This window comes from Sphaerodactylus townsendi, linkage group LG02, assembly GCF_021028975.2.
Source record: "Sphaerodactylus townsendi isolate TG3544 linkage group LG02, MPM_Stown_v2.3, whole genome shotgun sequence".
In the NCBI taxonomy this organism is placed as follows: domain Eukaryota; kingdom Metazoa; phylum Chordata; class Lepidosauria; order Squamata; family Sphaerodactylidae; genus Sphaerodactylus; species Sphaerodactylus townsendi.
In genome coordinates, this window is record NC_059426.1 from 153814085 (window position 1) to 153836062 (window position 21978).

Consider the following 21978-nt stretch of genomic DNA (forward strand, 5'->3'; position numbering starts at 1 on the left):
GCAGTAAGCTACCTATGGCGTTAGAAGCCAGAAATTAACATGGTTAATTATTTATCTAGTTGGACATCCGCACGATCGCAGAGTGAAAGCTACTAGAAAATTCCTCTCAGCACTATCTATTTCAGTGAATGGGAACCATGGCATTTTCAAGAGTTATCTGGGAAGGAAAGCTTCATGGTGAAGTAAGCCCTGTCACCAGTGAGTGACAAAGGAAGGGGTAGCCCACTTACACTGCTGGGTTGCTGTTTTTTAACAGATAATGGAAACACAGACTTCTGCAAAGACAAGAACATAGGATCAGACTTCCAGTCCATCCACTCCAGCACCTCGTTTTCTCAGTAGCCAACAGGATGCCCACAAGTATTGCATGGAGGCCAAAGTCTCCATCTGTAGCTCCCCCCACCCCACAACTGTTATTCAGAAGTACACTACCCCTGAACATGAAAGTTCTATTTAACCATGTCTCACAGCCATTGGTGGGCCAATCCTCCATGATTTTCTCTATTCACTTTTTAAACACCATCTAAGCTAACTGCCCTCACTAAATCTTGAGGCAGAGAGTTCCAAAAGATAATTGTGTGTTAAGTGCAGGAGTACTTTTTTTTCTGTCTGTCCTGAATCTGCTGCCTATCAGCTTTACTGAATAGCCTGAACTCTAATGCTATGAGATAGATTGCAAAATTCCTCTCTCTAAACTTTGGCAAAATTAAAAAAACCTCAAAAATGATTCAGTCTTTCCTTCTAAAAATTATGCAACCATTCCATTCCTGGATTGTTTGGCAGTGATTTCTGGAAGCTGCGTTTCCAGAAATCTGGTTCCACAAATGCTGGGGTTGTCAGAATATTATGAGATGCCCTGATGTTACCTGCTGTGTAGATCTGGAGTTACTCCTCACCCAACGTAACAAGAACATCTTGGCTTGATCAACAGTTCAACCTCTTGCACTCAGATGCGTGTTAATGTAGACAACATCAGTCTTTCTAAGATCTGTATACTTACAAGTAACATTGCGCTGATTCCAGTCATGATGACTAAGATAAACATTTTATTTCATTCTTCAAGCTTACCCTCCTAGCAAGAAGCTTAGAGATTTACCACAGTTATATCCTCATCCATTTCTCCTCACAACATCACTGTGATGTAGTTAGGTCTGTGACAGACTGAGGCTCATTCCGCACATGCAGAATAATGCACTTTCAAACTGCTTTCAGTGCTCTTTGAAGCTGTGCGGAATGGGAAAATCCACTTGCAAACAGTTGTGAAAGTGGTTTGAAAACGCACTATTTTGCGTGTGCGGAAGGGGCCTGAGCCAGGATCACCTATTAGGTGTCATGGTAGAATCAGGATTTGAAGCTGAATCTCCCAGATCCCAGTTTTAATGCTCTAAACACTCCACCAACACCATGCATTTATCTTTATTTTATTATATTTCTACCCTGCCAATCCCAGCAGAAGCCAGGCTCAGGGTGGCTTATAAGGGTTAAAACATAAGCATTAACATTCTAATAATAAATACTGTATATACTCAAGTATAAGCTGAGTTTTTCAGCCCTGTTTAAAGGCTGAGAAAAGCCCCATCGGCTTATACGCGAGTCACCATTTTCTATTAATCACAAAGAGGCTGGGGGCGGGGCCAGGACAACCTCCCTACCCTTGGAAGCCGCTTGTTGCTGCCCTCCTGGGAGGGTGAAGGTGCCAGGCTGGGCTTCCTCAAACCCAGTGAGGCAGAGGGAGCTCCTTATTTGGGCAGTGACATCAGGGGGAGTCACTGCCCAAATAAGGAGCTCCCTCTGCCTGCCAGCTAGCTGGGCTTCATCAAACCCAGCCAGCCGGCAGGCAGAGGGAGTTCCTTATTTGGGCAGTGACTCCCCACGATGTCCCTGCCCAAATAAGGAGCTCCCTCTGCCTCCCGGCTTCCCACCCTCTGCTTATACCCAAGTCAATAAGTTTTCCCAGGTTTGGGCAGTAAAATTAGGTGCCTCGGCTTATACACGGGTCGGCTTATACACTTTACTATTGGTTTTACCTTAGTTCTAAAAACATATACACATCCTAAGATGGCTATTTCAAAGGAGACCCAGATCCTAAGCCTAATAATTTACACCACCTCACATCCCAATTTAATTTGTTGTACTATGGAACATATTTTCAGGCAGAAGGAGGAGATAGAGGGTAGCACAATAAGTGCAGTTGAACATAGAAATTTGGGGAGGCCAAGATGATAGTGCGGACTAATAGGTGGCCTCAACCAAAAGTCCAGTGAAACATCTCTATCTCAAAGACCCTGCAAAACTGGGTAAGGTCCCACAGGGCCCTGATGTCAGCTGACAGAGCTCCACCAGCTGGAGCCAGGGCTGAAAAGCCCTAGTTCTAGTCAAGGCCAGCCTAATATCTAACTGATGGGGATGAAGGTGACCTCTGAATAACATTTACATGATTCTGCAACAATGGCTCAGTTCAAAGGGCAATGAAAAATAAACGATGCTCTGTTTCACATAAAGATATTCGTAGATTGTATATTCCTCCACCACAGAACAAAGCATTCTGGACCTTCTTTGTTGCTGAATGCTCCTCCTGGGTCCTAGTGCCTACCTAGCCCTGCTCCCTCCCATCTGTTTGAAAGTAAAAATACATTTTGGCATAAGTGTCTTGTATCAAAGTACCAAGTTCAATAACGCACAAAATAATGGTTTTGACAAAGGCAGTGTGTAAAAATGAACGATAATTCTCATATTCACTGGAGACTATATTCTAATGCAGAAGCATACTATTTTCTCAAACGTTGCACCTCAACTGACTGAACTAACACCTTTATGTGAAACAGTGTATAGTACAGCCTCAAAAAGAAAAAGGAAAAAAAGGAAAAAGGAAAAGAAAAGAGAGAAAAGGAAAAAAGGTGAGAAAAAAAGGCAACAAGAAAAGGAAGCTTATTTTGAACACATTGGTGATAGCAGCAGCGTTATCAGCATCCATATTTAATCAAAGAAAAGCAGTGTTATAAAGTCCTTGACAAATCACAGCAAGGCAGTTGCCCTGAGATTGAATTTCAGCACCCACCTTAAGCAAGCACAGAGTTTTAACTTTATCACACATCAGGGTGATTGATTTTAATCACATTAGTAAGGTCTGATTAAAATCATGGGTTTTTATATAAGACTCATTCTTGTTGGTATAACCTTAACATTTACAACCAGATGGCTTCATTTTTTGAAAAGTAACTTTTCAGATTAGTTTTACAGTTAAATCAAAAATTACTGAATTGGTTTTACTATTAGAAATACATAGATAAATAATGAAGACATATGTTTATTTTATAACATTTTTCCATGTTATCTCTGCAGTCACTAATTCACAGCTTTGAGAAATGCAAAACCAAACATCTGTGATAATATCTTCTAGAAATAAATATTGCCCAAAGCAATCTTACAAAAACTTCTGGAAGAGCATGACATTGTGAATAGATTAGTGGAATTCATTTACCAAACAATTTAAACATTGCCTCGTGCTACATAATGAAAAACTAATTCTTATTTCATGATGAATTATTTTTGGACAATAGTGTATCTTAAAAAGAAAAATGTCTTTAGATAGATTTTTCCTCCAAAAAAGCATTTCTTTAAAAAATCTGATTTAAATTAAAAAATCTGATTTATATTTTTAAAATACTATCTTTTTTAAAAAAATCATTGATTTTTACCTATATTGTCATAAACCACTTTGGGCAAATATTCCAACTTTTTGATATACTGGTAAACTGGTAAACATAATGCACACATATATACTGGTATACTGGTAAACATAATGCACACATTTGAGACTTGGATGCGCAACCACCTGACTTTCTGGTCAGGTGGTTGGGACAGTTTTTTAAATGTAAACTGAAATTAATTTGCTAAATTTTAAAACATCGCAACCAGATTTGCCCAACTCCTTCTCATTGGCTTGTCTGCTGAGAAGAAACTGACTTTCCACCACAGAACCCCCGTGTGCTACAAGATTAGTGGAATGTCTTGAGTACATACTCAACTCACTGGCTAGGCCAGTTTGGTCACCTGGTTTCCTCACACAGAATTGAGAACACATCCTGTCACACACCCCACGTTCCTCTTCGATTGTGAGACAAAGATCTGTGACTGAGGACAACCTGGCTTTCAGGGGAAAGTGCCAAAGCTATCATACATCAGCTCAGTTCAGATGCATACAAGCTTCATTATTTTATGTCCTGGAAGCCTTTCAGTGTGTGATCTTTCATCATCCAAAATGCACTGCTCAAGAACCAAGGTCTCCCTGCATCTTGTGATGCATAACCTACGGCTTGCTTCTCTGCCTATGAACCAGGATTAAAAACAAAGTTCAATCCTGGTTAATAGGTAAGACACAATTTATTCACTTACAAAATTTGATTATGCCATTCGATTTTTACAAGGGCCATCAAGGCAGCTAACAATATAGAGACTGTATCACAGACACACACATTTTAAAAACGCTAAAATCAACCCACCATTAAATTAACTCATAGCTCTCCAAAACTTAGACTCCAAGAACTGCCTCCAAGCAGACACCAGATAAATTGAATTCCAGAACGAGAAGGCTAAATTTTCTCGGCACCCTTAGAGATTACAAGGCCAGCCAATTTCGCTAAGTAAACCCACTGATCTCATAACTTACAGCTCACAAGTACCAAAAAAACCCCTATATGTTTTCCTTTCAAGTGTTTCAAACTGCAAATGTACTGCTTACTTTTTCTATTAAACTAACTAATCACTTCAACATTTATTAAGAAATTTTCTAGTAGGTTTAACAATGCACTTTATAATCTATTAACTTTTTTATATATCAACTTTGAAAATGAAAAAGGAAGTGTTTGATCTCTAGATTCTGCTACTTCTCAAACCAGCTTCAGCCCCGTGTGATATACTAACAAAGCAACACTATGCCAGATTAGTCCGGCCCTTTGGACAGGACAGGACTGTGAATTAAATATTAATTCCCCAGTGGAATTATTACTAAGTCTTGTTGTCAAGTGACTGAAGCAACTAATTGTCTCTTTCACCTGCCTGACACAGCATATCACTGTCGTCTCTGTTTATTACAGACAAATTAAAATTGTGCTACAGTATTGTGTTCTGTAAGACATGCCCAGAGGCTACTTTTAAAACTTCTGTTCCGTTTTTATCCCATCCTTCTTCCAAAGAGCTGAACATAGTTTCTCTCTTTGCTGAATTTTACCTTCAATAACCCCACTGAGTTTTTATGAGCAAGAGTGTTAAACACCCCAGGAGAACGGCGAAAGCCACCTGCCACATGTAGTGAATCCAGATTCCTAGACTTAGTCCAAAATACCACTGCACCTCTCTGGCTATTTATGTCTCAGCAGAAATGACTACTTTGATCCTGTTGGTTTGGCAAAAGGCAGGACTGATAAGAGATGCTGGTATAAGATTCCTTCTTTTAAAAGAATGAATGGAAAAATATTTTCCCTCTTTTCTTCCACATGAGGACTTCCAGGTGGGTCAATTTAAAAATCAATATAAAATAATAGTATCTCAAACTGAGCACAAACATAAGTACAGGACAGGTATAAGTAGCTGTATTTGCCACCTGAGTACCTGGAGGCAAACAGAACTTTAAACTAGTGCCAAAAGCTCATACCATGTTAGCATAAATTCCAAACTCACTCACATCCATTTTGAAAAGGGGAAGGGGGATCTGCCATCAAGCCTATGAAGATGGAATCAGCCAACAGGAAGCTCATCAGTACAACTATTAATCTTTAGATGTAAATGATTACATTTAAAAAAGTTTTGTTCTGCTAGTCCATATAAAAAACAAAGTCACTATAATTTATCTTAAAGTGAAAATTAGCTAATATATAGATTCTTCTCATGTTGTTAAACCATAAAACATCTATCCAAAACCCACTGAGATCAACAGAGCATCTGGAAGATTATCTGAGGGGAAGACCAAGTGCATCAAAAACGCCTGGATACAGAAGGCTGTGCAGCACCACCCAAAGTGGTATAGTGGCTGCAGCATCTTGGTTGAGATTAATATTGATGATGTAGTCAAAATTGACCACTTTTAGAAAGCTCTTTCCCCAAGTAAAGTACCCCTGAACTCAGTGGGATTTACTTCTGAGACATTCAGGTGGCGCCACATTGCTAGTGAAGACTTGGAACAATTCCTGATGAAGATCAAAGCATAAAGTACTAAAGCAGAATTACTGCTGATCAGCAAGACAAAAGTAATGACTACTGGGGAATTCCTCAATTTAAAGGCTCACGATGAAGAGACTGACATTGTTCAAGTTGTTCTATTCCTTGCCTGCATCATCAACCAAAAGAGAAACTGCAACCGAAAAATCAGAAGGAGAATGAATGAGACTGGAAGAGCAGCCATGAAGGAGCTAGAAAAGATTCTTAAGCGTAAGGTGGAGACCAAGATCAAGATAATCCACATCATAGAATTCCCCTGTGGTGCTGGAGAAGAGTTTTACCGACCTGTGCACTGCAAAAAAGATAAATAAGTGTATCCTAGATCAAATCAATCCAGACCTCTGCCTAGAAGCTACAATGACTAAATTGAGGCTACTGTACTTTGGCCATATTATGAGAAGACAAGAAACAGTGGAAAAGACAATAATGCTTAGAAAAGTTGAAAGTAGAAGGAAAAGAAGAAGACCCACCACAAGATGGATTGACTCTATAAAAGGAAGCCACAGGCCTCAGTTTGCAAAATCTGAGCAAGGCTGTTAACAACAGGACTTTCTGGAGGTCATTAATTCACAGAGTCGCCATGAGTCAGAAGTAACTTGACAACACTAGACACAACCAAGAATGCTGACAAGCATACTGCATGATCAACAGGACTTGAAAATTGTTAAGTTTTCTCATTGGATCACGTCAAGAATCAAGTTATTGTCACAGCAATGAAAGTTTAACTTGCTGCACACAGCTCTACTGACCAGCTAAGCCTACAAAAACTTTTCACTTCCTTCATTTCCACACCTTACCATAAAGACTTCACAAAGAAATTATACAGAGTCTTTTCCAGGAGTTACCCAGCAAACTGAACTCTGTTTATTTGATTGTATTGTGCCAGCATTAACCAGCAGCTCTTAAATGTACCAGGCCTTGACCAAATCGGCATGGTCTATGAAATGGTGGCTGGCTAAATGATTGTAGTTGGAAGAGGGCATTTTGTTCCATTTTAAGAATAATTCTGAGGAGGAAGGTGGCACGAGCCCACCGGCTAAAAAGCCACTAAGCACACTACGCTTCACTGTAACCCAAAGAACAGCTAGTTTGTTGCCTATCTGCTTTGACGTGATTCCCGCCAGTTACCTAGGATCTGTGAACACCAAGTTTGAATCCCCACCCCGCCATGGACACTTGCTGGGTGACCACACTCTTGCCATACATACTCAGCACAATCTACTCTTAAGGGACTTTTAAAAAGAAGCAGAGAATATAATGCACACAGCCTAAACCACTTAAACCCTGTGGAGTTTTATGCGGAGTATAAATTTATTTTTAAAAATGGCTCAAGAAATCATACTAATGACAAGTCCTTACGCACATGCCAAACTTCTATCTGAACAGTGAAAAAGAAAATTTGATAGACATCACCTTTCTTGTTTTGGTAAAGCTTAAATTGACAAATGAGGGTTAAAGTTGGGGTGGAGGAACACAAAAAAGATGGCAGAACCTATCCTCTTCATCCTACCTCAAGTATCCAACTTACCAGAGAAGAACTGAGGAGCTACCCTGCAGCTTGTATGGAGCTTCCTACAATGGAGGAGTCTTTCCCCAACATAAGTGGCTCTTCAATTGGGAGTGCAACCACTTAAGTCAGAAAAAACTCTTTAGACTGGAGAAAGGCCTCAGACTTTCCTCAGTGTTATGACGGGAGACAGGCCAGTGTTATGAAACCACACTATTACTTCAGGTAATTAATGACAGGAAAATACCTACCTGTTCACTTTGTTCTTCAAGCCCTGGCATTTGATGTCTGGGAGCCGGACCACAGGATCAGGTTACAGAACAAGACATATAGTTGGAGAAACTGCAAAGTAAGCCCAGGGAAGAGGAAAATGGGTTTTTCTCTCTTTGGTAGACAGAGGGAAAACAAGTGTTAACAAATTTAAAGAGTGCTTAGGACTCAAAATACCTTGTACACCCTGTGAAGGTTACCCATCTTCATATAATTCAACACTTTACTCCTGACAGTGGCTAGCCAAATGCTTCCGGAAAGCTGAGAAACAAGGCACGATGCTAATAAGTCTCTTTTGTGGTTGTCCCTCAAAAGCTGCTTTTCAGAGGTCTACTTTCTTTGAACAGGGAGGTTCCATTCAGCTACCAACGCACATAGGATGGGCCTCATCTCAGATCAAAACAATAGACAGCCGGCGCAAACAGCCAAAAGGGGATGTCCTGTAGGCGGCTTACAACGGAATTGGCTAATACCAGAGATCCAGAAGGTTTTTAAGAGACGTTAGTAAGAGTAGAAGAAAAACATTTTAGCTCCATAACACATCTACCCTTCCTACTTTTAAGCTGAGGTAAAACAAATCTAGATATTGATTGCCTCACTGAATCATCCCCAATTTACCCAAGCCTCATCAGCCATAGGGAAACACCCAGGATAAACCTACATAGCTATTTCTATTGTAGGCCCTCAGCAATAGGCAATAGCTCTCTAATCCTGGGGAAACATACTGACTCTGAGAACAAAAGGTTGTATTTTGACATCTTGATTTACAGCATCAAGACAGGATAAGACAAAATGACTAAAAACAGGCCTTCCACTGACTATCTGAGCCAGGGACAGCAACATTTCTGGAAAAAAAAATTCGATGAAGTCATTTCCACACAAAGCAAATCATTATACAGTTTGGTCCACCCTAGACCTACTTTGGTTTCAATAGACACACAAAACCTCAGCTGTTTCAGTTGTGTCAGCTATCTTCTTCTCCCTCTAGAAGAAGATCTTTTTTTGTGATCTCCTGCTTATAGGTCATTTCCCAAGTTGTTGTAAGATGTCCCCAAATACAACAGGAAGGTTAAAACCTCTGCATAATGCATAAGTTAATGCTCTCAAGACAATGGACTTTCTATGGGGGGCAGGAAGAGATCTACACGTATTTCCCATGTAATCTGCCCATCCATGTTAAGAGACAGGTGCTTACACATACATCTTTCTCCAACTTGCCTGGCGGCAGCTTTCTATTCTCACAGTTGGGTGCTGCTGGAACCGGGTCCAGCATCTAAAAGCCACTAAAGGAAAGCCACAGATCCTCTCTCAAAGGACACCAGACACAAAGCGCTATATCTTATGTACTCCAGTCTGCTTCCCACCAGCTAAGTGGGGTGGAGGGCTGCAAAGCTTCCTAGCTGTGGAAACTGAAGAGCTGAAGCAGCTTTCCTTGCTTTTTAAGTGAAAGCATTCCACATGTGTATTTAAAAGCTGTGGCTATTCAGCCGTTCTGCCTTCAGAGAACCCCCTCCCACACTGTCTAGCCAATCAATGAACCCCACAATTATCAGCCATGGATGCAGGATGACAATGTACCACAAATGGGAGCACATTTTAGGGCAAAGTACATTTTAGTACAGTGAAATGACCAAGCCAGCTGGATCTCATTATGTCTGGTCATGTGAACTAAGAGCCCTTGCAGTTGTGCACTACTGAAAAAGATTCATAGAAAGGGGAAGTTGTTTCAAGGAAAGGCTGTTGGATGTTGTGGATTGTCTCACTGATGATTCCCTGGAAACTTTCCCTCAAAACCCCTCTAGAGTTCTCTTTGAAACAGCAATGCAAACATCTCAAGACTGTGGAAATACCCAAAACAAGAAGCCAGTCCAGTTCTACCCATCCTTTTCAGGTAGTTAACCAACATTATAAAACTCCTCAGAGTCAACACAGTATCATCCTAAGCACCGTCACGCCCTTCTAAAGTCCACTGAAAAGATGTAACTGGGCTTTAGAATAGTTCTGTAAGAATGTTAAAAAATGCTCCTGAAAAAATGCAATTAAATTTACATCAATAATATTGTCTTCTTCCAGTGAAGAAAGGCAAGATATGGAAAGAACTTCTTCAGTAATCCCTCCCAAAAAATCAGTTCTCTTCATCCAGCATCAAACAGGATCTTGAATACAGTACTAGTTGAACTTTATACTGAGGACCAAGCAAACGCTTCAGCCGTATTAGATGCCTGCATGTAATATCACATCATGGTAGATTTGAAAATATATATGCAATCGGTTGCTACCACTGCCCTCCCCACCCCACCCCCTCAGTATACAACCAACTGCAAAGAACAACAACATTATCATAGGAACCACTACATGCTTTGGGATACAGATTTGGGGGCATATTTAGATATTTATATCCCGCTTTTCTCCCTGATGGGGGCGCATCATCATTATCTCCCCTCCTTCACTCCATCTTTACAACTACTTTACAAGATGTAAGCTGGTGACCACCCACGAAGCTAACTTCCAAAGCATGTATTTTGAAAATCTGTATGCTGCCTCTCCCTATGTGCTCAAGGCCACTACAGCACTAAAACAAAACCAAGCACACAACAAGGATAATAAAACAATGGGGCAGAGAAGCAATTTGAACCTGAATTCCCACAACATTCCCACAGTTGAGCAGCAGATATCACTGAACCTTCAGGCCCCTATTCCAGAAGGGCAGTCAAGTCAGCAAAGTCCTCTAGAGGCTAACATTATTCATAACATTCATAACATTATTTCTAAGCTTAGTACATTTATATCGTCCTCCCACTCAGGACCCAAAGCAGCATGACATCACTGCCCTCTCCTCCATCTCATCCTCACAACAGCCCTGTGAGGTGGGTTATTATGCTAACAATGAGTCATGCAGCAAACTTCTAGGGCAGACCAGGAATTTGAACCTGCCTCTTCCTGATCCTAGTCCTAGATTCCAACCACTGACTACGCTATACTGGCAACACCTTCATTAATTCCAGGCTGGACTACAATAGACCTTAGACTTCTCCCATCCCACATCTCCATATACCTTAAACCCCCTTCAATTTTTCACCTTGGGGGCAGCATATCCCACATCCTCCTGGGTGGGGAGCCATCAACACACCTCCGGCAATGGAGTACTGGGCTCATCGGCCCTCGGGTCTCATCCAGCAAAGCTAGCCTCCTGCTGAAGCAGCAGCCTGTGCCTCTTTCGCAATTTGGTGGGATTATTCCCAATTCCTCCCCACCGCCCGCACCCCCAAATCCGCTCACCTTGGAGGAAACCCTGCAATTAACCACAGCGAGACTTACTAGTGTGAGTAAAGACGCACAGGACGGCGCACAGCAATTGTACACCCTGGCGCTCCTCTCTCCCCGTGCGGAGCTCCTCGATGCGCGCAGCCAACCGCGCGCCGCGACCACCGGAGCCCGTCTTTTTCCAAACCCCGAGTGGAAGCAGCGGCGGCGGCGTTTGAGGTCGGTGCGGCTGCCGGGGCCGATATGCCAGCCGAGGTCAGAGGCGGGGCAGCAGCCTCATTGGCGCAGCTCGCAGCCACTGCTAGGGCGGCGAGGCGCCTCCTCCAGCCAGCCCCTTTGCGCGCGATGCCAATCTCCACGGAGCAGGCAGGAAAGGTCGCCCTCTGGAAACGCATCCGGGGAAGCGCTTTACGCTCGAGGGGAGTTTCGCAGCATGGACGGCAGCCGTGGCTACTCTGCAGTCAGCGCTGCCGAACTGAATATAGGTTACCCCAAAGGACACGGTTTACTCACTAACAAGGAAAAAGGGTAACTTGGAAGAAAACAAGAAACATCTTTCTAACTAGCTAGCACCAACAGCCAGCTTGCTGCTTAGACTATTACATGGCTATTACTGAGCAACAGACTGACTGAACTGACCATGTGCAGAGTGCAACACAAAGAACATATGTCTAAAGCCTACAACTGCATGCAGCCCACCCAACCAATAGGTATCAATTACCTGGTCACTGACTTCTGACCTCACTAACTAATTAGCATGCAACAATTAACCCCTTCATACTGGATTGTGTGACTGGCACTTGGTAAATCCCATCTTTGAACACAGAATGCATCAGTAGACAAATTTAGGATTATGTTGCCCAAATTGCAATTCAATGCCCGCTTATTGGGAAGTAGACCCCCTCCCCTTGATAGGACTCCCACCTGTATTTTTCCTGTAGCTCTTTTATCCACACAGGATTGGAACTTGCTCGGCTGAAATCATTTTCAACCGGGCTGACTTGCTCACGCAGGAAAACCCAGTTTGAAAATATTGTAATAGTGCAATATTCAAATGTGTGTAGGAGCAAGCAGACTGATGTCCATATTGTCTTGTTGAAAAAAATGGACAATTGATCCTACACTGTGGTGTAATCTACAACGCTATTAACCTGAGGGCAGATAGGGGAGTTTCCCAGGGGAAACTTTAGGAGCAAAAACTATTAGACCATAGCCACACAGCTCAAAAACCCACAACAGCCTGAAGCCAAAGGACTGAGAAGGGTGCTTAAGTTAACTCTGCTTAAGATTGCACTGTAAGTTTGTTAAGACATCATTCCATGTCCATAACACTTCTACTCCTAGGGGTCATAGTTGCAGGGGAATCTACCATTCCAAGTCCAAAACACTCTCGTATTTTCGGGGGCTGCCATTCCACTCTGGGGTCTGTCATTCCTTCTTTATTTCTGTCTCTCCCTTTCCTGACCAAAGTCTGGCTCACAGTGACTAACAACAAAAATCCAAGAAAAAAAAACCAAAACTGCATGATATATACATTATATTAAAAGCCTTCAATACTTCTAAATTTCTAAAAGGCACCCTTAAACATTATAACAACCATAAGGAAACTAATTGGGTGGGAGTAGAAAAGGGAAAGAGAGAAAGGAACAGAAGGGAAGTATCCAAGCAAGGGAGGAAGTGGGGAATAAGGAATAGGGGTAAGGGATAGAAGGTTAGTTTTTGTACCCCACTTTTCTCTACTGTTAAGACATCTCAAAGCAACTTATAATCACCTTCCCCTCCCCACAACAGATACCTTGAGGTAGGTGGGGCTGAGAAAGTGCTGAGAGAGTTGTGACTGTCCCAGGGTCACCAGGCTTCCTGTGGAGGAGAGGAGAAACAAAACTGGTTCATCAAATTAGAATCCACTACTCTTAGCCACTACACCATGCTGAATCAGAGACCGCTCTGGGACTACAATAACAGACCGCATAGAGTAGACCTTTGAGGGTAGGTTTTGAAAAATAATCAGTCAGATTTACTCTGAACTCATTATGTAATCTTGACCAAGTCACTACAGCTTTTTCTAACCTACCTCTCAGGGTGCTTTGCAGTTATTTGTTTGTTTGTTTATTTATACCACATCTTTCTTCCCAACAGGGACTCAAAGTGAAAGAGGGGACTTGGTTATACTTTCTAGCTCAGGGCTTACAAAAACCTGGAATCAGCCCTGCACCACTATTGGCAGGCAACAGTGAAGACTTGAAATAACTACTGATAAGGTTAAGATGGAGAAAATGCCAAAATAGGATTACAGCTGAATATCAAAAAGGCAGAAGTAACGACTACTAAGAAATTATACAACTTTTAGGCTGACGATGAAGAAATTGAAATCGATCTATCATCAACCAAAAGGGAGACTGCAACCAAGAAGTCAAAGGGAGATTGAAGCAGCTAGAAAATATTCTTAAGTATAAGGATGTGTCACCGGTGTCCAAGAACAAGGTCATTTATGCCATAGTATTCCCTATTATTATTATGTATGGCTGTGAAAGCTGTCCACTGAAGAAAGCTGACAGGAAAAAAATTGATTCCTTAGAAATGTAGTGTAACAATAATGTGATATAACGCTAATTCTAGAAAAAGTTGGAGGAAGGAGGAAAGAGGAAGTTCTACAGATGATGAATTGACTCAAGTTTAAAACAGAAATTTTAAAAAGTTTCAGTGGAATACCCATGTTGGTCTCCTGCGACAAAAATGAACAGGAGTCTAGTGGTTTATAGACTAAATAAGATTTCATTCCAGCACATGATTTTGTGGACTTTGTCACTGCATCTCGACAACATGGGTTCTTCTGTCCATAAAACTTTATACTGGAATTAGTCTTTTAAGCGCCACTAGACTGAAGAATTATGCTGAAAGGTTTTAGCGGCCCCTGCTGGCTAAAAGCTGAAATTCCACCAAAAGGCTTGATACGTTATTCGTTATTAGAGCAGTGGGACCTAGTCATACATTCATTACGGTAATATATTTATCTAAATCGTTTCTATCTCAAAGTGATTTAGCATCCTTCCACAAAGAGGGCTGGTTGAATTTACTCAAGAGTGGGAAAACTAGAACTTTACACAAGGTCAGTGGTACTATGTTCTTATCACTGACTCTTGAAACTGAGAACATATCCCTGAATTAAGCTATGGCAAATCTTGGCTCAAAACAATCAAGGCTGGTAGTCAGAGGCCGTTTCCGCATGGGCGGAATATGGCGGCCTGGGGACGGCAAAAACACCATCCCCAGGCCGCCATTTGCACAGGGGGCGCAGCTGCTTCGCAGCTGCGCCGCGAAGCCGGCGTTTCCAGAGTGCGCTGGGAAGCGCACTTTTCCAGAAATGCTGGCTTGAAGCCGTTGCCGTGCGAACGGCAGCGGCTTCAAGGTTCCTCCCCCCCCTCCCTGCACTTACCTTGTCCCCAGGCCGCCGGCACGTTGCCGAGGCCTGGGGACACGCCCCCCTGCCCTGCGACGCTGGAGCAGGCGTGCAGGGCCGGGGGGGGTGTGTCCTCAGGTCTCGGCAACGCGCCGGAGGCCCGGGGACATGCCGGGTCGGTCGGGCGACGGCACTTTGCGGCGCCGTCGTCCCGGCTCTTTCTGGGACCGTTCATGCGAACGGTCCCAGCGTCGTCGGGTTGGCGTCGAGTATGCCGACCCGGCCGCTTCCGCCTCCGTGCAGAAACGGCCAGAGACTAACGGGGACTCTGTTATCCCAGCTGTTTACAAATGAATATATACAAATCAAGTGCTATGATTTGTAACTTGTCCTTGGAACTAGTTAATTCCCTGCTAACTAGTTAATTCCCTGCTAACATCCCCCTTGTTTAAACAGGGGCTTACTTCTTTCCACTGTCTGCCAACTAAGAGGCTAAATATGACACTTGCACTTCCTTGAACCACAGCAACTCTAGGAATCCTCAGGAGCTCTGCTGCACCTGATGCCCTTCTAAAGGCTGCCCTACCAACTCCCTTCCCCTCATTTAAGACTTCAAATAATGAGACTGAAACTATCAGTTTTGACAATACTACTACTTTCCATCACCTGCTCTTGCTCTTCCTACACCTTCCTCAGTCCTTACTTCTTTTCCCTGATCTCACTTAACAAGATGACTATCACCATTCACTTGGTTCACCACCCACACATGCCCTTGATGAGATAGGGTAATTAGCTCCTGCTTGAGAAATTCCTGGAGATTTGGGAGTAGTACCTGGGGAGGGTAGAGCTGGGGAAGGAAGGGAGGTCAGCAGGGATACGGTGCCAGAGTCTGGCCTCTGAAACAACCATTTCCTCCAGGGGAAATAACCTCTAAAGTCTGGAGATCAGTTGTGAATCTAGGAGAATTCCTACTCCCATTTGGGGGTTGGTCATCCTACCTTGAACTTATCTCCTCCTGGTTGCCCCCCTCTCTGCCTCTTTGCCACTCCCCCCCTCCGCACACACTTTAGCCGCATAAACAACCTATCCCTCTTCTTTGGCTCCTTCCTGTTACATTCCCACCATGCCCAGTCTACATTCAAACACCCCATCTACCACATTCTACCATCTACCACATTCTTAAAAAGCAATCTCTTGATCCAACATTACTCTTTGAATGCCACACAGATTCTTTTAAAGCTTTTAGCTCTAAACTCCTAAAGCAAGAGCAAATTAATCCTTTTAGAACCTCATCTCCTCACTGCCTCTGTCTTTTGACACTCTTCCTATAAACAGCTAGATTGGAGTCCAGTAGCACCTTAGAGACCTACAAGATTTCTGGAGGATAAGCATTCTAGAGTCAAAGGTCTCTTTGTCAGGTCTGTACCGGTCTTATCTGACAAAAGGAGTGCTGACTCTTGAAAGCATATACCCCCCCCCCACCACCATCTTGTAGGTGTCTAAGGTGTTACCGGACTCAAACTTACAGTTATCCTCTTCCTACAAATAGCAGCTTCAGCATGGATATCCCCCTTTCTGATATAGTGAAAATAAAGTAATTCATTTTTTTTACAATTTCCCTGTTTTCTGTAATCAATGGTTTTACCTCTTTGTCATCCAAGAGCCCACTGGCTTGAATGTATTTAAAGAAATGCCTCTTGTATTATGTTAATATTTTGAGCAATATGCTTTTATTTACGTTACTTATTGTGTGGCTTTCTCACTTTCTTTTTTACTTCATTTTGACAAAGCACCCATATTTGAAAAGAATCATTTTTGCCTTTTATGGCTTCCTCGACATACCTTGTTAACTACATTCCTTATTAACTGTGGACATCCTCTTAGATTTGGTGGCATCTTTCCTGATCTGCTGTATACATTCTATATGATCTTCTACTGTGGATTTTAAAACATTCCAAGCATCTTAAAGGAACTTAACCCTCCTTACCCTCCTTTTCAGATGTCTTCTGAATAATGAGAAGCTTGCTGAACTGAAATCAGATATTGTAACATTGAATGTTGTTGCAATGTTGAACAACATTGTGAACCTCTGACATCCTACAAATTTCTGCTCTTTCTACTTAATATTCATTGGCAACATCACTCCCTAGCATGTAGAATCTTTATTTTTTGTACTCTACAGCATGGTATAATGGTTAAGAGCAGTGGACTCTAATCTGGAGAACCAGGTTTTTCCCCACTCCTCCACGTGAAGTCTGCTGGGTGATCATGGGGTAGTCACAATTCTCTCAGAACTCTCTCAGCCCTACCTACCTCACAAGGTGTCTGTTGTGAGGTGAGAGGGAAGGCATTCAGAAGAGAAAAGTAGGGTATAAAAACAACTCTTATTTTTCCTAATAGACACTTCTACAATATTGCCAAATAGACTCTTCCACAGCAGCATGTATGACACAAATTCTGCAGTTGCTCTGTTAAAATACTGTGGCCATTAATGGATAATAAATTCATTGAGAGAGAATTTTGACAAGCCACTGTCAGATCATTGAAATGAACTCAGTTTCTGTACTCGAGTCTAAATACGTGTCAATTCACACATGCAAGAGAACAAATGATAAAATGCTGAGGTGATAAAAAGGACTGGACCACTTCAGGCTATGAGAAGAATCACATGTTGTAGTATTCCTGATGCTCCTGCAACTAGAAAATCAAACTGTGGGACAAACCATACTGCCTGTTTTGGATAAAAGAAATAACAATGTCTGTTTTGGATTGTAAGGCAGAAAAGCCAGGAGTCAAAGGCCAGGGTTGGCAGCTGAAAATGCTGGTGTTTATCAAGCAGGAATAGATAAGTTATACCTTTGAACAAGGTCTATTTAAACCAATCATCTGTCTAGTTAGAAACTAATTTTCCTTATGTGAAGCAACCAATCCATTTTAGCCTGAGCTTTCTGGATGGTAGAGAAAAATGTATAAAGGAATGTCTTTGTTCTTTCTGTCTTGGGACACACAATGTTTATTTCGGTGTGTCTGCTATTTATTTGGGTGTGTCTGCTATTATTGCAATAAGAGCTGCTAAACGAGACCAACTGTTTGTTTGAATAGACTTATTTGTCTAACAGGACGAGTGAGACAAAGAGGAGTAGGAGCTTTCTCCCTGTGGTGCTAATTCTAGTTGAACAGAGGGTTTCCCACTTTTAAAGCAAAAGAATAATCAACACCAGAATGGCCTATCTGTGCTGACCCAGGCTATTCTTCTACTGAAGTAATCTTTTGCATATAGAAATCAAACTCAGCAGTTCAATCCAAAGTACATTTATTTAGAAAGCACCCAGTGTTGAATGGGATTTACTCACAAATAAACTAGGGGAAGAGTCCAGCCTAACTCACCTGAAGTCATCAAAAATAACATTGAAAACAGACAATACGGAACGAAAAGTTCTTAAAATAGAACTTCGATTTTAGTAAAAATTAACCACCACCCTAAATCATCCCCATAAAACAAAAAAAAGCAACTCGACACAACGTAGAACAATATTCCAGTACCAGAGCACCCTAGAGACCAGCAAGTTTGGAGTCAATCCGGATCACTGTGATTCATGTAAACCAAAAGGTTCCCATGTGCTACGATTCTATATGGCGTCGCTCTACTCCACCATCTCTATGGCTGTAAATATTTTGCACAGGTCACTTTAAACCCGGAAATACAGAAGGTAAACACTGAGCGTGACGCTAGGCTAGAATGCTAATTTAACGGACTAGGCTCCGCCTCTAGAGGCGGGACTCGAATCGGCGTTCACTCGTCACTTCCGCACCTGTCGGCGTCTGCGAAGGCGCCGTTCCGCACCTGTCCCGGTCTGCGCAGGCGCTTTTCAGCAGGGTGAGCGGTCGGTTCCACTGGGTCCTAGCGGCCGCTGATCCATAGCCACGTCTCCCGGAAGCCTGAGCACGGGCAGCCCTAAGTAGGCTGCGGCCTGGTCGGAGCTGCTGCAGCTGTTGAGCCTCGGTTTCCCCTCCTATGTTGCTGCTGGGCCGTGACTGAGGGTAAGCTGAGGAAGGATAGGGGAGGAGAACAGCATTAAAGCGTTGATGGTGGGCTGGCTGAGAAAGGAGAGAAGGTAAACAACAGTTCTCAGGAGCGGGGCATGTAAAAAAAATGCACGGGAGGGCGGGATATAAATAGAATATTATAATTGTCCCAAATGCATCAATGAAAATGGGATCGGGGGTAAGTTGCTACTATAATTGAAAGGGTCTGTGTCATTCCCCTACCCCGTACAGTGCATAATGAAACCTGGTTTGGAGCTGCTCGACGTTTTGGCACCCTGGAGCTGTCATCAACCATGAAATGAACTTTCTGAACATTGCAGCAACCATAGCTGAGGGTCTTCCCTGCCCCGTACCTTTCAGGCCCCTTCTGCACATGCAGAATAATGCACTTTCCATCCAGTTTCACAATTGTTTGAAAGTGGATTTTGCTATTCCACAGTGCTGCAAAGTGGATTATTCTGCATGTGCGAAAGGGGCAAATGAAAATCACCAGCCTCCCCGCTCTGTTGTTGTGATGGGAATGGCAAATAATTACTGGCAGTCATAGACTGGGGCGATTTTATGTAAGGGAAAGTGGACGTGGGGCACCTCAAGGAATGAGAAAGTTGAAAGCTGATGGGGCGGAGTTGTCTTAGAGCGGGCAAGAGGCAGAAATTAGGTGTACCGGATGCTTCTGGGATGGAAGTCTAGTCATTGGCAGAGGGAGGGGTTGAGGGTTTTTTTAGATGAATAATAAATGTCAAGGAAGGAAAGAAGAGTCGCCTGGCTGGGGACAGCTTTTTGTGTGAATGTCAGAGTGCGCACCGGCATTTATAGCTCTTGTTTCAGCCCCCTGGCACACCCACATGTTTGTTTTGAGCTCTTATTCTGTTGGCGTGTTCTTCCCTTGTGCCAGAAAAATTCCTCCCACATTCAGTGTGCCAGGGTATGCCAATGATGTGGCACTCTAAAATGGAGGGATTGCTCATTGCTTAGGTATGACTTGGCTATGTTGATTAAAACAGCTGCCTAAAAGCTAATTTCCAAAGTGGGCTTTTCTCTTTTTTTATGAACAATTACAACTGTTTCCAAGTATGCATTTGTGTGTGCAGATTTGAAGGGGGCAGTCACTGGTATAACTGATGGTAGAGAAAAACTGGCTTTTGTGTTCTAAGGACTGGTTGTTGCCTTCATCCACAATTGCTTTCCTCTATGGGATGGTGTGCCTGAGAAAGAACATCTTGTTTGGGGGGGAAGCTGAATGATCAGGACCAAGGACAGGCTACGCTAGTCCAAGCCATCATCTTCCCCATAACATGTATGGGTGTGAAAGCTGGACTATAAAGAAAGCTGACAGAAGAAGAATAGATGCTTTCGAGTTGTGGTGTTGGCGAAAACTACTGCGCGTACCATGGACAGTTAGGGTGACAAATGCAGAAGTTTGAGCCGCATAAAACCAGACTCATCACTAGAAGGGAAAATAACCAGGCTCAGACTTACATACTTCGGTCATGTGATGCGATCAAATTCGCTAGAAAAATCTATGATGCTCAGACTTGTCAATGGCGGGAGAAGACCTGGACGCCAAAGAATACGATGGCTAGATACCATGAAAGCTGATACAGGCATGAGCATCAACCAGCTGAAGGAAGCTGTACTTAATCGAAAAATGTGGAAAGAGCTTGCATATTGGGTCGCCAAGGGTCGAGAACGACTGAATGGTTAACATCATCATCAAATGATCAGGCCCTAAATGATGACAACATATGTGCTACCTTTTTTGAACCAGCTTTTAAATACCTTGCCTAAGTTATACTGGTTTTCGTGGGCAAATCTTCTTGTGCCACAGATCACCTCTTGAATGCCAAAGCAGAGTAGTAGCTTTGACCTGCAACACTTGCATAGAAAGTGGGGGAGATCTCCAATTTAACAGCACAATCCTATGCAGATTTACTCCAGTATAAGCCCATTGAAATGAGTGGGCTTAGAATGAAGTACCTCTTTTTAGGATTACATTGTAAGTGGGTATATGTGTCTATGGGTAATTGATTGACCATGTTCTTTAGTTTCTTGACACTTTTGTTCTGTGTCAGCATGATCTAAAATTTCCACTGTTGTGTCTTTCTTTCCCTAGGGTGAACATTTGATGTTCTAATTCCGTATCGTTTTCGTCTTTGACTCCCACAATGTCTTGGTTTGCTGAGCTTGCCGGAAAGGCAGAGGACCTTCTCAACAGAGTAGATCAAGGAGCCGCCTCTGCTTTAAGCAAGAAAGACTCTGCTGATGGGGGGTCCTATAGCAATAGTCACTTGGATGCTGTCAGTGAGTACCCCAAGCGGCACCACCATCAGCATCAGACGCTATCCAAATCGAGCTTTATCTCATCAGCAGCTGATAACATTAAGCACCAGAAAGCAACCATTCTAGCAGGGACTGCAAATGTGAAAACGACATCCAGGACATCTGTGGAACCTTTGCCTCCCACTGAAACAGTTTCCACACCCAGACCATCTTCCCAGTTTGTGAGAAGGAAAAAATCTGAACCAAATGACGAACTTCTCTTTGACTTTCTGAATAGCTCTGAAAAAGAACCGAACGGAAGAATAGACCTCAAACTGGAGAAGAGCAAAGCAGCCCCTGCTCAGAATCATTCACGGACTTCGAGCATTGGCTCTGTGTCAACAAGTTCCCAGAGTGTCAGAACTGGAGAAGATGCTTCCCTGCAGAGTCAAAATGGTAGTGTTAAAGTAGCGTTGCATATGAAACAGGATGTCTTGAGTTCTACCAGATTTTGAATGGATTGCTGCCTGTCGTCTGACCTGGTTTCCTCACTAGTGAAAGTGCTGCTGTTTCATACAGCTTGCTTTATAGCCTTTCTGCCTCCTGGCAGTGTACTTAGTTTTCCCCTCCCATTTTATCCTCTCAACAATACTGTGGTGTAATTGGGTTGAGAGAGAGAGAGTCCAGCTCAAGGGGAACCTTGTGAGGGTCCTGACGGAATGGGGGATTTGAATCCTGATCTTAATGCTCTGTCTGCATTCACTTATATTTTGTACCAGTTGACCACTTCCACTGTGCTGCATAACTGAGTGTGAGAAAGTGTGATTGGGGATAATAAAGCCAGGTACATGCCACCTATACCTTTTCTCATGAAAAGATGACAGTGCAGTCATTCCTCCTGCAACAGAAGTTGCCGCAGCACATGACTGCATTATAAAGGAGTGCAAATTCTCTTTTAAGATAGAAGAATCTTGCTATGCACAAAAAGCAGGGGGGTTGTACATTGATTTTTAAA

At 42.8% G+C, this 21978-nt stretch overlaps 2 protein-coding genes across 4 annotated transcripts in view; one reads left to right on the forward strand and one right to left on the reverse strand.

Moving 5' to 3' along the window:
- Positions 1 to 18337, reverse strand: part of LGMN (legumain) — a 45705-nt gene extending 27368 nt beyond the window's left edge. The window contains exon 1 of one of the 2 annotated variants that reach the window (XM_048485235.1): positions 18201 to 18337. The gene's annotated coding sequence lies outside the window, so the exon portion shown is untranslated. Of the gene's footprint in view, positions 1 to 11311; positions 11555 to 18200 lie in introns of those variants that run through there. The other variant, XM_048485233.1, reaches the window with a different exon arrangement.
- Positions 18338 to 18475: 138 nt separating this feature from the next.
- GOLGA5 (golgin A5) overlaps positions 18476 to 21978 on the forward strand; it is a 28318-nt gene continuing 24815 nt past the window's right edge. The window contains exons 1-2 of one of the 2 annotated variants that reach the window (XM_048485232.1): positions 18476 to 18772; positions 20818 to 21419. In XM_048485232.1, the coding sequence (XP_048341189.1) occupies positions 20870 to 21419 (550 nt within the window). In that variant the 5' untranslated portion in view covers positions 18476 to 18772; positions 20818 to 20869. The remainder of the gene's footprint in view (positions 18773 to 20817; positions 21420 to 21978) is intronic. The other variant, XM_048485231.1, reaches the window with a different exon arrangement.